Source organism: Athene cunicularia, assembly GCF_003259725.1.
Source record: "Athene cunicularia isolate RWA chromosome 10 unlocalized genomic scaffold, athCun1 chr10_part1, whole genome shotgun sequence".
NCBI classification, from domain to species: Eukaryota; Metazoa; Chordata; class Aves; order Strigiformes; family Strigidae; genus Athene; species Athene cunicularia.
Window position 1 is genome coordinate 11000903 of NW_020799112.1, and position 15639 is coordinate 11016541.

At 42.9% G+C, this 15639-nt stretch overlaps 1 protein-coding gene across 2 annotated transcripts in view; it reads right to left on the reverse strand.

The window, feature by feature from the left end:
* LRRK1 (leucine rich repeat kinase 1) overlaps positions 1-15639 on the reverse strand; it is a 79165-nt gene that overhangs the window by 21126 nt on the left and 42400 nt on the right. For both annotated transcript variants that reach the window (XM_026855900.1, XM_026855901.1), the window contains exons 13-22: positions 15192-15304; positions 14114-14328; positions 11930-12094; positions 9690-9862; positions 7609-7729; positions 7208-7367; positions 6275-6551; positions 3091-3262; positions 1486-1649; positions 99-238 (exon numbers count right to left, since the gene is read on the reverse strand). In XM_026855900.1, the coding sequence (XP_026711701.1) occupies positions 99-238; positions 1486-1649; positions 3091-3262; positions 6275-6551; positions 7208-7367; positions 7609-7729; positions 9690-9862; positions 11930-12094; positions 14114-14328; positions 15192-15304 (1700 nt within the window). The remainder of the gene's footprint in view (positions 1-98; positions 239-1485; positions 1650-3090; positions 3263-6274; positions 6552-7207; positions 7368-7608; positions 7730-9689; positions 9863-11929; positions 12095-14113; positions 14329-15191; positions 15305-15639) is intronic.

Consider the following 15639-nt stretch of genomic DNA (forward strand, 5'->3'; position numbering starts at 1 on the left):
CTTCAATTAACATACAATATTGCCTGGAGAGCTCTGTCAAAGAACCTTCTGTTAAAAAGACATTAATACTGCACAGAAAATGACAGTAGCTCTCTTACCAGGAAACCACTGGTCTATCAAAGAGTTGACGTGATCTGTGATGAATGCCATTGCTGAAAAGTCTCTCACTTCTGACTGGCAAATGATTTTAATTCCACCACTTTTTTTCTTTTTCCAGTTCACATCAGAAGACTCAACACTGTAAGAAAGTCAAAAGACAGCCACATGAAACTTTTGTGAAGTATCAGTGTCAACAACTCCTTTCTCGCAGGAAAGCTGAGTTACATAATAACAGTAGTTCATAACTAATCAAAATAAAAAGCAATCTAGCTTTGAGGATGATTTTCAATTGTCTGTTCTGCAAATGTCTTTCAGGAGAGAATTTCTGCACAGAAATGCTGGTTGCTCACTACGGGTAAATGCTACAGAAAGTCAGGCCCAGAGAAAACTCTGGTCTATCTGAACTGAGTATGATGGAGAGTTTTGACAGAAATGTCCCACACAGTGTGATGGAGGGCTTGGAGTTTTAAAAATTGGTAAAAAACCTCCAGTGGCCTATTTAAAAAAGCTGTGGAAAAGTTTAAGGATGTAGTAATTTTTGTGCAATTCCTACCAAAAAAAAAAAAAAGTTTAATACAAAGAGTTGAGTTCTGTAACTCCCTGAAGTACATGGGGAGATAAGAGTATGACCACCACCATGGTCCAGAATTAAAGATTCCAGCCTGTGATTTGCAATTTCTGACTCCAAGACTCTACTCAGCCGCAGACTGCCTAGGTGAACTCAGGACAGTCACTGTCTCCAGCCATGCAGCAGCACCAATGGTTCCTCCCCATCTTGCCAGGAACTGGAAGAGCAAATGCATCTGCAGATACTATGAAGATGAAAGTATTTGAGGCTTTGAGAGCTATCTCTGCTTTGAGAGCTCTCTGCATTTCTGAAAGAATAACAGACAGCAGGTTTTCTCCACACTTGTAGCAAGCAGACACTCTGCCTTGGCCAGCTTAAACCAGTTGTCTATAGACTTCGTTGCACACAGTCTGATAGTGCAGAAGCACCTCCACTGATCTGGATTACTGCCACACAGTGGTGACGTTTTAGGATTCAGTGAAACTCGCTGACCTAAAGAAATCTTTGCATGGGACAACGCATGATTTTATGCTGGCAAAGAGTTTTGCTCTGAATATTGCTTTCTGTTTTCAGGCCTCTTTAAATTTGTGGCTGCAATAACACAGAAGGGTGGTATATTCAAAACTGCCAAACAATCAGTTGTTCATCATTTTTGTCACCAGTTGTTACCAGATGAATTATGTCTATTAGAAGAGCCTCCTCTTCTACTGATGAGCGAGCATATAGCATGAGTCAGGCCCATTCATCTCCATTCAGACGATGCCTTTCATACACTCTTAGTCCCCTGTCATGCATGCTGCATTATGAACACAAATTACCTAAGATAGCCTCCATCAAAGGTAACGAACAGACCTTCCTGCCAGTAAACAGTGTGAGTCCTTTTGACTCGGAACGTGCTGCAGCGGTTCCTTTGGGTGCCTGTGAAGCTGTAGATAGTCACCTTTTTGTTTCTCGTCTTGGTGTTTTTCTTGTTTTCAAAAAGCTGAAACAAGCAGAAAAGCACGAAAATCATTAAATTATGGAAATTTCTCATAAGGCTGTTATTTTAATCGAGCAGCAAGGTGACTTCTTTTTTTTGGCTTTCACAGGTGCTGTCATACCTTTTCCATTAAAGAGTGACTTGTGCTCATAAAAAAAAATTTGCGATGGAATGAAAATACAGGAGTAAAAGTTGGGTTTGCAGCAATGGAAATATTTTTCATGACACTCAAAAAGGAACAATTTCACATCAATGAACAAAGTTAATTCTATAACTGTGACATTTATTATATGAATTCTGCATTTGAAAAAGCTTTATAAACCTGAAGAAAAGCTAAAAGTTCTAGTGAATGATTGTTTGCCCTCAATGTAGAGAGTTAACTTGTCCACCTGTTTCAGTGGGAGGAAGATGGCTTTTCTCCAAGACACTTCAAACCAGCACTTAGAGCAAAATGTATTTCTGTTTTAAATCCAAAGACTTAATCTGAAGAACTCCACTATACTCATTGCTCAAGCGCTTGTATGTCTGCAGTCGCGTCTGACACCTGGGATCCTTCCCACTCACTTCAGTGAGGACTGGATGAGGTCCCTAGCAAAGGTGCTCTAGGGTTATGTAGTGCCCATGAGAATGTGAGCAAGGGGTTGCCAAGACAGCCCATTACAACAGGTAAAGTTATTACACAATTTGAGAAGCCTGGAACACAGAGGACCTTCCAAAACAGGTATCATATTTTCCATGTTCTGTACATCAGTGACAGAACAGAGTTTAAATGCATGGCTGTTAAGAAGATACAACAGTAGTACTAAAAATATTTTGCAGGTATTTATTATGGTTTACAGCAGGGCTATGTTTTCAGATATAAGCTGCTGCAAAAATATGTCTGTAACAACATCAAAATTCACTTAGCTTTCAGAACCTTACAAACACTACTTTAATGATTTGCATACCACTTGCACTAATAGGGTGCCTGCTTGCACTCATGATCCCATTAAGGCAACAGTCCTGTAATTTTCTTCTCATTTAAACCCATATAGATTCAGATAGCTGACTTTGGTGGAGCTGTTCCAGATCTCCACTGGCAAATGACGTGAGCAGAGTCTGGCCCAGTGGAATGGTCATGGACAAGAGCCGCAGGCAGAACTCCAATTACTTGTAATTGGAAGACGCTGGAGGTACTGAGACCTTCCAGGGGATCGTGTTATAAAGAGGCTGTGGAGAACGCAGACTTTCTTCCCAAGTGCCAATTAGTTGTTCTAAATGACACCTACTGTGAAAACAGAATCAGATTTTGATTGCAGAGTCTCATCTCTCCCTATTTACTCGAATAATGTTATTGAAGTCTGTGACTGGAGCAAGCTGGATATGAAGAGACACCCACTTACACTTACATTGAACAACAACTTTAGCTGTCGTCTTTTGCTTGCAGAGAGATCCAGTAACCTACCTGGAGGTCCATCTCTGCCAGGCTGATTAACATTCGGGCTATGAATCTTTGCCAAAAGCCAACTGGGACAAAACTCATCTTGAAGACCCTTTGGACTGTGTTTGTGGTCTGGTGGCAGAGCCCGTGGATATCTAATGCTGGCTTGGTAGGAAGCAGATGAGGGAGGAGGTAGCTGAAACACATCAAATTCAACAGCTCAAATTTTAGCTACAGCTTGTAACAGTGAGTACATTGTTGCTGGATAATAAGGCAATTCAGTCTCCAAAGAGATTTTTAATGGCACAGCCTACTGCGTATAAAAAGCTTTTAGACTAAAGGCACTGCACCAATACATGGAGAAATTAATTTACACTATGGAAGCAAGCAGAGGCAAAATAGACATTACATAATTCAGCCAAGGCTATTGGACAGGGCTAAAATTGATGTAATGAGCAGGACATTTGTATAATCACAAATTAAATGCATTAAAATATGAGTCGTTAGAACAGCTGTGATGTTGGGACTAATTCTTTGGTATCTTTACTACTCTGCCCTGGTAGTAAGCAGAGAATTACAGCTGTGCTCCTGTGTGGAACAGGAGATAAATGCAGAAACAATCTACAGCAGCTCAGCTTCAGTAAGCCCAGAGGTGGGAAGAGAAGGTTTCACAGGAGGTGACAATGAGGCGGTTACAGGCTGCAGGGACTGAATGCGCTGGATCTTAACCCAGTCCCAGAATGAGAACATCCTATGGTCAACATGGCAGGGCTTCCCGCTGCACCATACTGCAGCTGATGGACCCCTCCCACATCCCTGACAAACTCCCAGGGCAAGAGCTCACTTTGCCAGACTGATGCCAGCAGAGATATCACTCATCTTGCTCCGACTCCTCCTGCAATCAGGTTTTTTTTATTAGGTTTTAGCCCAAGTGTGGAGGAGACTCACAGTGCTACCTGAGTCTGACCAGTCAGAGCTACCAGAGCTACACTGGTGTAGAGGACCACAAAGTTTTCAAATTATTTTCAGATCTCCCAGTAAGCACAGAATATTCATGTCCTGATCTTTAGTATTTGGGAATTTAAAGCCTTTTGGAAGACTAGAACTGTTTTGAAAACTATGAGTTTAGGGCTTTCAATACCTGCCCATAAATCTCTTGACAGTGATACTTTTCTGTACCAAATACATTCCCAGATGCCTATACAATCAAAAATCTCATTTGCTTATAAGCAGAAACACTGCTGTTTTATCAGTGCTGAGCCTGAGAAAATGTGTCAGCATCTGGGGCTCATCACTGACAGGCATAATGACAGCAAGGAGGCAAATGGCCAAGGGACTTGACCAAAATAACAGTGGCAGGGACTAGACACACAACTAGAACTAATGTTGAGTCCAAATCCAATGCTTTAAGCTTGTCACGTTTTCTCTCTAGCAGCTGCAGTATTCTGTAAAACTTGACATATCAGCTCAGAAAAAACAGCCATCACTACACAACAGGTCTCTCCATGTGTCATAGTCCATAACATCTGATGACATTTTACATGATCAAATTATCCATTCCATGAAACCTCTTTGGAATGTAAAACTGATAAAAATTTATCTTCACTTATAAATTACAGAATAATGGTCATACTTTCAACCCTATTTTAACATGCAGAACAAAGCTAAATTACATGCACCTTTGGCAGAAAAGTGGAGTGCATCAAACTAAAAGTTCTTGCTCTATAAAGGTACTGGATTCACCGTATGACAGCCACTAAATTTTCCTCAGCACATCCAAGAAAGGGTCTAGGAGTATAAGAAGGCCAGTGAGGCCCTTCTGTACCACAACTATATAGTGGATTATAATACAGATGGTGATTCAATGCTCTTGAACAACTGCCAATGCAAATTTTGAAAATATGTGAAACATGCCCCCATCCACCCTTTCAGAACAGAAACTGGCAGCTGCTTTCTCTACTGACTGCACAGAAACTCTATCTGGCAATCTAGACAATAATTGCAGAAGCGCAGTAACAAATAACTGCTCTGTGTCTGGCTAGTACATTAAATTAATCCAACCTGCTATAGCTGCAGTCCATCAGTGGGAAGAATATTCTGCTAATGTGGCTTGGATTGCTCTAAAAAAGATTGGGCAGGCCATGAAAAAGCAGTTTCCTTGTTCCCGAGGCACAGACAATGTAATTGCCTTGGAGAAAAATGGCAGATAGTGACAAGGAGTCCAAAAGGCATTTTGGACTAAGCAGAAACATTGCTGCTTTATCTGTGTTAAGCCTGAGAAAATTTGTTGGCATCCGGGACTGGATAAGTGACAGGCATAATGACAGCACAGAGAATGCTGCACTTGTGCTGGCATTCAGAGCTCCCGAGAGGCTCAGGGCGACGCAGCCATGCTGTCCTGGAAGAGCAAGGAAGTGAAATGCAAATGCCACATAAAAAGTGCAATACAACTATGGTTTCACCCTTAACGCAACAACAGGCTGTCGCCAAGCAGATGGCAGAGAGAAAAATAGCAGGGAACTCTGCCTAGAGGAAAAGAGATCAGGGGGCAGAGGGGAGGAGGACTCATTAACATTTAAAGAGAATGAGGTTTCCTAGACCGTTTCTAGGAAAACTATTGATCAACACCTATTGAGGCTAAAAAGTAAGAAAATCACATTGCTATGGACACTACACTTCCCTGATTTCACTAGAAATAAACCACTACTACTTTCAGGACTGATGTAATTATTGATTACCCAAAGTTTTCTGCCATACTCTGGAGTGAGAATCTCTCACTGGAAACAGATGATTCCAGCCCATCTATATTTCAGGCCTGGCAGCCACGAGCCTCACATCCTCTCTCAGCTGCAGCTGCGCTGGCTGAGCGCTTACAGCTTCCACCTGCTCATCACCACATCCCCGGCGGTGTCACTGCCCCTCCGTGCTGGTGGCTGAGCCTGTCACCAGCCTTAATGCACCAAGTGGACAAAGACCTGCTTTGGAAAGTTTTTAGACTCAGCTTGTTTGGACCAAAGGATGCTCATGCCAGGAAATACAGCCCAAATGGATGGGTGCCTTCCATTACGCTGTTTAACGCACTCAACTGTTTTCTTACAGCAAGATCCTTGTCAAGACAACTGTTTATACTGAAAAAGCCTCTTAATATCCACTGATTAAATGGCCATTTTTCTCTAGCCTAGCTAAGCCTCTCCAATTATCAACATACCTGTTATTGGCCACAGGCAGTGCAATTTCAAACTTGGCCAAGAACTGGAAGTACTGCTCTTCGGTTTGCTCAGTGAAGCCTGTACCAACTAGCAGCATCCTGAGATCCTCTGCTCTGATAACCCCATTCTTAGCTACAGACTTGGAGCTCTTGATGTTGAAAATCCTCTGTAGACACTCTGAGAGCCAGACTGGGTCAAGGAAGTAGAGGTTTCTCAGGCCATGGCTAGTGTCTGGGAAGTGCAGTAGTGTACCTGTTTCTATGAGAAAATTAATCGCTACAAAAAATAAAGAATCGTAGATTAGCAATAGAACAGCATTAGGAAACCACAGTGCAGAAAAATATGAGGCAGTCTGTGCAGTTTTATACATACCAGATATAGCCAGGACGTAGCCAAGCCAAGAGAATAACATTTATCTGAGGAGTGCTGCTATCTGGCACTCCACTTGTAAAACCCACATCTCACTGCTTTACAGTTAGTATTTCTGTCCCCATCACACCTCCCCTTTACCCTCCTCCTGCCAGCCTCACAGGGAAGGGCTCACCCTGGCTCCTGCAGAGCAAGGCCTCTGTGGAGATCATAGGACTGAGGCCCTACAGAGAAGACAGCTTTGAAACTATGGCAACCCTCGCTCTTCACAGAGCAGAAATAAAATCAGACAAAGCTTGTTTAAAAAAAAAAAATAGCCTCAGACCATCCTAGAAACTTCCAAGCCTTCTCCCCAAAGCCCCGTTATTAATTTTACATCTTACCCATTTCCAAAGTGACCTCTACACAGGTGTAGAACACTCTGTAACTGGGGTTTTTTTTGCACAGCAATTATCTGGTGGGCATTCACACCCCCCCACCCCCCCCCCATTTTTTTATTAATGAATATTTCAACTGGTCACACATACTGATTTCCAAGAAGCTACTGGTCTGCTCTGACCTACCAGTCTGCAAGTCTTCATAGTCTTTGATATCATTTCCAGGCGTTTGCTCAATGATCAATTCTATCTGTCTGTCTGTTAAATACTGCACATCATCATTCTGACTTCTTCTATGCTGTTCTGCAAGGACAGCTTCTTGAAGACTAAGGTAACTTCTTGGTATCTGCAAGTCACATGAGAAAAATAGCAGGATCAATATCAGACAGCAATCACTCTGCTGGAGATGAACTGCTAAGTTTAAAGGGATCTTTTAGTGCTATCTTTTCCCAAAGCCAGATAGTCATCTTACATGCTTCACATGCCTTCTGCATCAACAGTAACTCCTAAAGTTTACCTCCCAGTCCAAACCCAAGCCCAAAAAAAGCCCCCCTTTGGTAAGGATCACTAGGAAGTGCAGTTCTCACCAATCTCCCTGCAAGTTTCTGTGAGCAAATTGAGCTGCCGACATCCTTCATGTTGCAAGTGACATGAAAAATCAGCTGTCGGAGTCCTTCGAGGCCTTCCAGAGTCTTACAAGAGAGCTCACTGCAAAAGTCATGCAAGGATGAAGATTATCAAACCTTATCAGCACACTGGCTTCCTTTCCAGACTCACTTTCTCTAATCAGTGACTTTAAATTTCCTGTGTCAGATGAATGGGAAGAAGGCTGTCAGTGAGCATTTTCAGCTTTGGACAAAAATATGAAGAAGTCTGGAAAAGATATATTAGGCTAAATTCTGCTTTGCCTGCTTCATTCACTGTGTGCTGCTCTTCTGTCCTCTCTGCACCGTGATCTCTGGGGACTTCCCTGGCACATTGACCAAAATTAGCGCCCTTTTTCCCTCCAGGGCTGCACACATCCTGGAAGGGACTGAAGGAAAGGGGAAAACGCTGCACTCTGGCAGTCACTGGGGACGAGTCCAGTTCTCCTCGGCTCAGATCAAAGAGGCACGATGATGACTACCAGACACCTTTTCCCACCCTCATTCTGGCCCTTGCTCAGCCAGATCCTATGATCTGGGAATTGATTCTTAGATCCTAAAACCTGGCCTTCATCATCTCTTTAACAGCTAAAAACCTGCTCTCTCCAGCTCCTACTATTTTTGGCCTTTTTGTGGGCTGAATAAAACTGGTTCTCTTCCACTTTCCCCAACAAAGGGTCTTTCTAACTGATCCTACACATGTTCCTGTGGCAGACAGAAAATCCTTTTCTAAAGCAATATGCTTTATCTTAAACCTCAGCCATCAGTGGCACCAGGAAGCATGCACACACTGGGATGCTGGAGGACCAGCAAGATAAAAGCACTCTCCCACACGAGCTTTTCACAACATACACTCTTCACACTCCTCCAGCTGTCCGGAGCATTGCTCAGAGGAGCCCCATCCGGGAGGATGATGGGGTGTGAAGGAGAAGCACAGGAGGGAGGAAGTACAAAATCAGGCACAACTCCAACTGGGAGGAAATGTAGGGGAAAAGGAAGGTGAAGAAGGGGAACATGCAGGATGTGTGGCAGAGTGAAAGAAGTCCCCTTGAGAAAGAATGATTGCAGTAATGTTAGGATGCTCTGTCATGATGGGGAAAGAGGTTTGAGACTGAACCACAAGGCTTTCTCTTTCTGTGAGTCTCTGTGCCTCACACTGGCTCCCTGGTACTCCTCCTAACAGGGAAGAGCCAGCTGAGATGCCTGACGCAGCACTTGTGTCTGCAGAACAGAGTGTGTGGGGGTGTCCTGATGACTCTACCAGGCAGCAGATGCAAAGCGCTAGGGGCACTGCAGCGCCCTTCTTTAGTTGCCAGCTGCCACCTGCTCTTGCCCCAGGCACTGGTAATTTCACAGTCTGGTGCCAGCCTGCTGCATCCACACTCCCCACCATGCTGTGCACTCCCTTGGCTGACAGACCTGCTTCTTTCCTAGGCAGAGAAGCCTCCTCTTTCCCAAGGGCATCCATGGCCTGACACTGATCTTCTGGACAGCACCACCCCTCCGTTATCACACCCAGAGAACTCCGATGGCAGAGGTTTGGACTGCCAGGGGCTCAGGGGGCTGACCCACTCCTTGCCCTGCCAACACCGCCATGTGACCTGCATCCTCATGTCAGGTAGCAAGAGGTTCCCACACAGCTTCCCCTTTACAAACCCCGCAGCACCCACTCTCTAACAGTCATGCTCTCAAGCTTTGCAGCATTAATTACCCAATATGTACCTGCTCTCATTGTGACTAATAAACTGTATCACCGTTTAATGGTGAGACATCTGAGTGGAGCACTAAAACAGGCTGGCCAAGGTCATGATTTTGGAGCTGCCAGCTCTCAGACCCATGATCAGACCCCTGAGCAACAGTGAACTTCTCTCTAATTATACTACATTATCTCAGTCAAAAATAGATTAAATGCAACACTGACAAGTCTTTAAAACAGTTCTGTTGCCAAGGAGATCAAGTTATTACAAAATGGCTTAAAGTGACATAAAATAGTGACAGAGCTTCATAAAGTCACAAGTACTTACTGCAGGTGCTTGAATGTGATATCTGGGAAGCCAGTTGCTCTGGATCCAGAAGGAGATCGACAGAGAGCCAAGACGTACGCCCTCAGAGTTGCTATTCTCTCAACGCGGAATTTAGTTTCAATTAAATCAAGGTGTGTTCCTACCACTAACACCACTGAATTTGGAGCTTTGGCCTGTAAGAGAAAATACTGACAATGATCTCACCCAGATTATGTTGTGGTAAATTCAGGGAGGGTGTGTGTAAAGTCAAATATTTAAGAGGCGGTAGTAAATACATTAATAAAATGGAATATATATATAAAATGGATGCAACCTGTCATGGCAGCTTGACAACAGCAATAAGTGATGTAGATATTATAGAAGTACTCCTGCAGAATAGGGCTTAATCATCTGCTGCTACTGCAGAGCAAGAAACTGTCAGTTTGGGTTTATTACATCAGGGCTTAACATAAAGAGAGTTGCCATGTGGTATTAAGTTGCTACAGGACAGCTAAATGATAGGAACTATTTCTGCCAAGACAAAAGAAGAGAAATTAGCTTAACCTGTTAGCCAGATCTAACTCCGACATCCTGAAAAAGGCTAGAATCTGGAATGGATACCTTGAGAAGTTTTACAAACATTTTCACTGGAGGTACATGGAGAGGTGAGATAAACTGCTAGAAAAGTCTAAATCTACTTAATCCCGAATCAGTGCAAAGGAATGGTTTAGATGATCTCGTGGTTTCTTCCAACCCCTCCATGATTGTATTACAGCACTGGAAAGTATCCAGACTTCAGAGAACTTGCTGCCAAATACAATGGGATTGCACAGGCTTAAGCAGGGATCAGCCTGCCGATCCAAATGACTTTGACCACAGAAGAATATTCAGATGCAGAAATATATGTTTATTTGCACTCAAACGTTTCTCTCTTATGATGCCCACTGAAATCTCCTAACCAGAATGACACCAAACTTGAACCCTGTGCAGACACAGGAGTGATGGATGTACCAAGTCAGACCCAAGGTTCCACCTGGCCCAATGTCCTGCCTGGAGGCTAATGAAGAGTATAGGCACAGCATAAGCATGTAGATTTTCCCTGGTGTGCTCTCCCAGCATTCAGAAGCCTGCAGCTCACCAACTTCCTGAGTATGAGACGGTACCTCTGAATTACTAGCTCTTGATGACTTTTTTTTCCACCAGTCATTTTTTTCAACTTCTGACACTCAGAGCACATTGTAGTTCCAATAAATTCCGCAGGTTAGCTATCTGCCATGTTTAGGATACCTCCTACTGTTTGTTTCAAAGCTACCATCTCATTATTTCATTTGATCCCTCTAATTCTTCTATTGTAAAAGACCACGAACAAAGACTCCCATCTGGTTTTGTCCTTACCCCAGTAAGTCTAGGTGCAGCCCTCCTCACTTGCCTCTTTTCCAAGTTGAAAAGGCCTAATCTATGTAATCACTGTGCACCCAGAAACTTTTCCATTCTTTTAACCATCATTGTTCATCTTTGTCTGTATCTCTTCTGATGCTACTGTGTGCTTGCTGGGGTGTATTAAGGACGCAGGCACATCATACATTTTTGAAATATCATAATTATGCTTTTGGTTTTGTTACCTAGTTCGGGGTTTTGATTGCTGCTGACCATTAAGTTAGTATTTTTGTAATGTCAAGATGTTTCTGTTTTGAAAGACACTAGCTTAGAGTCCATTTTTGTGTATGTAATGTTAGGACAGATATCCAATAATAAACATTTACAAAAAATTATGAACATTGTATTATAACAATCAATCAACAGCAACGAATTCACTGCAGCTCTGAGTCTCATCTGAGAACTGTCTGGGAGATATTCTCTAGCTTACCTGAATCTAAAGTGCTAAAAATATAACCTCAAGACTAATGTGTGTCTAACCCACACAAGAAAGAAAAAACTTCAAACCCTCCTCAGAGCACAGTGTGGTCAAACACTAATTACAAAATAAGTATGTTCAGCCTTACTTAGCAAGGGCTTATAAATCAGCTTTTGTTTCATTCTCTGATGTGTGTGAGGCAGAACAAAGCAAATTATAAATTTAAACCGTTAAATATAGCGATTTGCCTACAGCATAATGGAAAATTAATTCTGAAAGCTATGCAAAATTCATAGCTTGTGAAGTTTTTAAAAGCAGACCAAAAAGAATCTGTAATATCACATATCTGTGTGCTGAGCTACTACTTGATAAATAGATACCCCAGAGTCCACCAATGACTTCTTACCTCAATGTTCAGCAACCAGAACTGTAAGTTTGCCACAGCTTCTTCCCCCAGTGCCAAGTTCCATACCACTATGTACAATGCTTTGTCTGTGAAGAAACACTGATTGACTGTAGACATGCTTGCTGGGCCTCCAATATCCCAGACATTGAACTCCACTGAATCAACCTACTTAGACAAAGAGAAGTGTTCAAATCAAACCGTTGCAGTAAATCACAGGGAGATAATAGCTGAAGTATAAACCTACGCCTGCATAATGTATGACACAAGAAGGGTTTCAATGTCCTAATTGTGCCTCCAGGAAAGAAAAATCAACAAGCAATTGTTAAGCATGGCTACCACTTCCCCACAGGAAATCAAGACTAATTACTTGCTGCTAAAACGATAGAGGTGCCCTTGATGCTGGTAAATCTCCAGTTAATGCTGTGGATTCTCCAGTACAAACAAGGGTCTCATTCTGAGCCCTGTATTTCACTGCATCTGGAATAGAAACTGTTTCATCCTTGACAGTGCCACGCTCGACAGGATGGTTGAAGCTACTTATCTGCCACTGCTATGGGGAACAGGAAACCCCCTACTGAAATCACTTCCACTGAGCTCAGTCCTAACTGAGCCAAACAGAATATAGATGCTCAGGAGATGGGAAACTTCTCAAGCCTTTCATTAATACCTCCTGCACGTTGCTCAGAGGCTTTTGATGTGTGTGTCACACCAGAGATGGGCCAGAATTACAGCTACTGTAGATGAGACTCACTGATTTTTGGGGGAACGTGTAAACTGAGGCTTCACTAGCTCTGGCTCTCTTCCAAGTATCTCAGCATCTTCTTCCATGCAGCCTTGCAACAGCGCTAAGAGGGAGCACAGCTCTCTGCTTAAATTGTATTCAGGCTCCCAGCTGCAGCAGGAAGCACCTACATACCTTGGAAGCTCTGTCCCTAAATCACTTGGCCCTGGGGAGGCAAGAAGCCTGTGACTGAAGCAGAAAACCAAACCCTACTCCAACCACCATCCTCAGAACATGATGTAACACCAAGTGGGCTCCTTTTACTGGTCCAGGTCCAAGTACGGACTGATCCCACATGACAAGTTACCCTATGAGATTTCAGAAAGCAGCTAAGTATCTCAGTAGGGCTCTGATTTCCTAGCATAGTCCCAGCTTGAAATCTTCCAGAAACAGCTGGAAGAACTTCCATATTGTAAAGCCCTAACTAGCACCAGGACTGCTTTATTCATCCAAAAGACCTTCAGCTGTGGGTACTTGTATGGAGAAACCAAGAGGTCAGCATCGTGATTCCACTTCAGGTCTCTGATGCTGTCTAGGTTTTTATTTTATTCAATTGCTCTTCAACACAAAATGCACAAATCCCTTCTCCCACCAAAGTCTTCTCTTTATAGAGTCAGGCTGTGCTTGCTCTTTTTCCTTCTGTCTCTGGCCTGGCACTCTTCGCTGTAGAATAGCTGAACTCAGCAGGCTCCTCCAGCCCTTCCAAAACAGTCTGGTGGTCACAGCTCTCATCCGGGAAGGGAGAGCCATGCATTTGCACACCCTCAGCTCTGACAAGACCTCAGGACCAATTCTGCATGCTCTAATCCCTGTGTTACTACGCAGGTGGTGGACCAGGCCACCTACAAATGTTAGAATGAATTCAGTGCTGTTCAAATGAGTTCAGTATGGGTTGACACACTCCCTGAATGAGCCACCTGAGATTTGGGTGTTTAAGGTGTGCCTTAAACATCCCTGGATCACACCAGAGGTCGAGCATCCTACCTTCCACCCACCTTCCCTACCTAGGACAGTTCTGATATCAAGGGAGTTCAGCTTTAGGTACTGATGTCCCATTTTCTGGCCCCAAATGAAAGGAGAATCTGCTTTATAGAAGTTGATTTAAAACATTCTGTCAGAATCAGTGTCCAAAAACCACCCAAGCTGGGAGAGCCAGTATTCAGGCAGTCTATACATGGCTCTCTGTCTTTAGGATACAAAGTTGAATGCTTAAGAAAACACAACTGTCCTCTACTATCAACTGGAAATTAAACAGAGGAATTGTGATGGGTCTGAAAACATGTCACCTGGCTCACAGGTAATGGAAAGTGTTCTTTATAAAAGGGAAAATAATTTCAGCCCAAAAGGGACACTGCGGGGCTCAAACATCCCACTGGGGCTAAGGATCTTCGATTGTTTTTCACCTTTGCCTTGTGTCCCACCGGCTTGGGGAGCTCCCATTTTGTTGTACGTATAGTGGCATCACTGTGCATCATCTGAGGGACTTTTCCTGTCTGTAGGATCTCAATCAGCGTTGACTTTCCCTGTCGTGGAGGACCGATGATGATCATCTTCATTAGCTTACACTTTTCTGCTTTGCGCAGCTGTGCTCGTAAATACGCCAGCACTGTTTTAGGGCCTATAGGAGAAATTGAACAGGCTTTATCTGTGGTTAGCAGTTACAAATGTACATATGTACAGCAGGACTGCACAAAACCTACTGCTGCAGACGCATCAGTTGAATTAATATTTTCCCTGCAGTTTCACTGTGGGCTGAGACAACCCGGAGAATAAACAAAGAAACCTCTAGTGGACAAACCTGAGACAGAGACCCCAGACAAAAGGTCACTGCTCGGAGACTCTACAATGGAGCACTGTAAGAAGAAACAAATGCTGTGGCTCGTACGCTTCAGAAGCTCAAAGGAAACATAAAATACTAATTTAGTATTGGAAAATACTCATTTTTTCCTTCTACTTTTATGTTTCCAGTTAAAATTAGATTTAGGCTTCAACAGCGTGCTGGAGAAGGAATAATTCCTAATAACTTTGTTCCCACAGGATTTTCTTATTAAAACACACAAAAAAAGAAGACAGTATTGTAATAGATCCAAAAACCTAACAGTTTACAATAAAGTCACTTCAATGTGACTGACTGCTGATCCTAAACACTTCAGCCTTTAAAAAGACTGTCTAAATACCCGAAAACATATATATTAAGGAAGCAAGCCATGGAATTTATCTGCCATGCATTCTGCAATGAAATATTGCATTTATAAGTAATTGTTTTAACATGTGATCTATCTTAAATTGATCATATAGCCAGAGCTTAGCACCGATTATCAAATTTGCAAATATGCATAGGAGGCTTCCCTATGCAATTCCAGTTAACCACAACACAGGTTTGGGCACACACTGTCTGTTCCTGTTCAGGACCATTAAAAGGAAGCGATTTTCGTTATAAGTTCAGTCAATTTATTAAAGAACACACAGGATCAGCCTTACCCTCTTTTCTGATCTCCGCAGGAACGTTACTGATATTTAGTTCCTCGATATCCAGCTGCCAGAGATTAGCCAGCTGTCCAAGTTCTGGAGGAAGCTCTCGGATACCAGGGTTACTGTACAAAAACAAATAAATCTACCAACAACCAGGCTTTGTGTGTAAGTAGCTGCTCTCACGGACTCTCAGATTACACTATTCTCTCCTTGCAGAAATCTTCCATTAACATTTTAATAAGACTACTCAGCACTTTAATAGTAATTTCCATCCTAAAAATGATGTATAACCTCAATTTATCCTCTGAGGCAGACAAATGTAATCATCTTTACTGGATAGTTGAGGAAATAAAGGCAAAAATGATGAGTTATTGACTCTAATGCTATAGAAGCTGACAGCAAGAAGCCAGAATGAACTAGAGGCACATTAGATTCCCAGGCCTGTGTTCAAAGCATT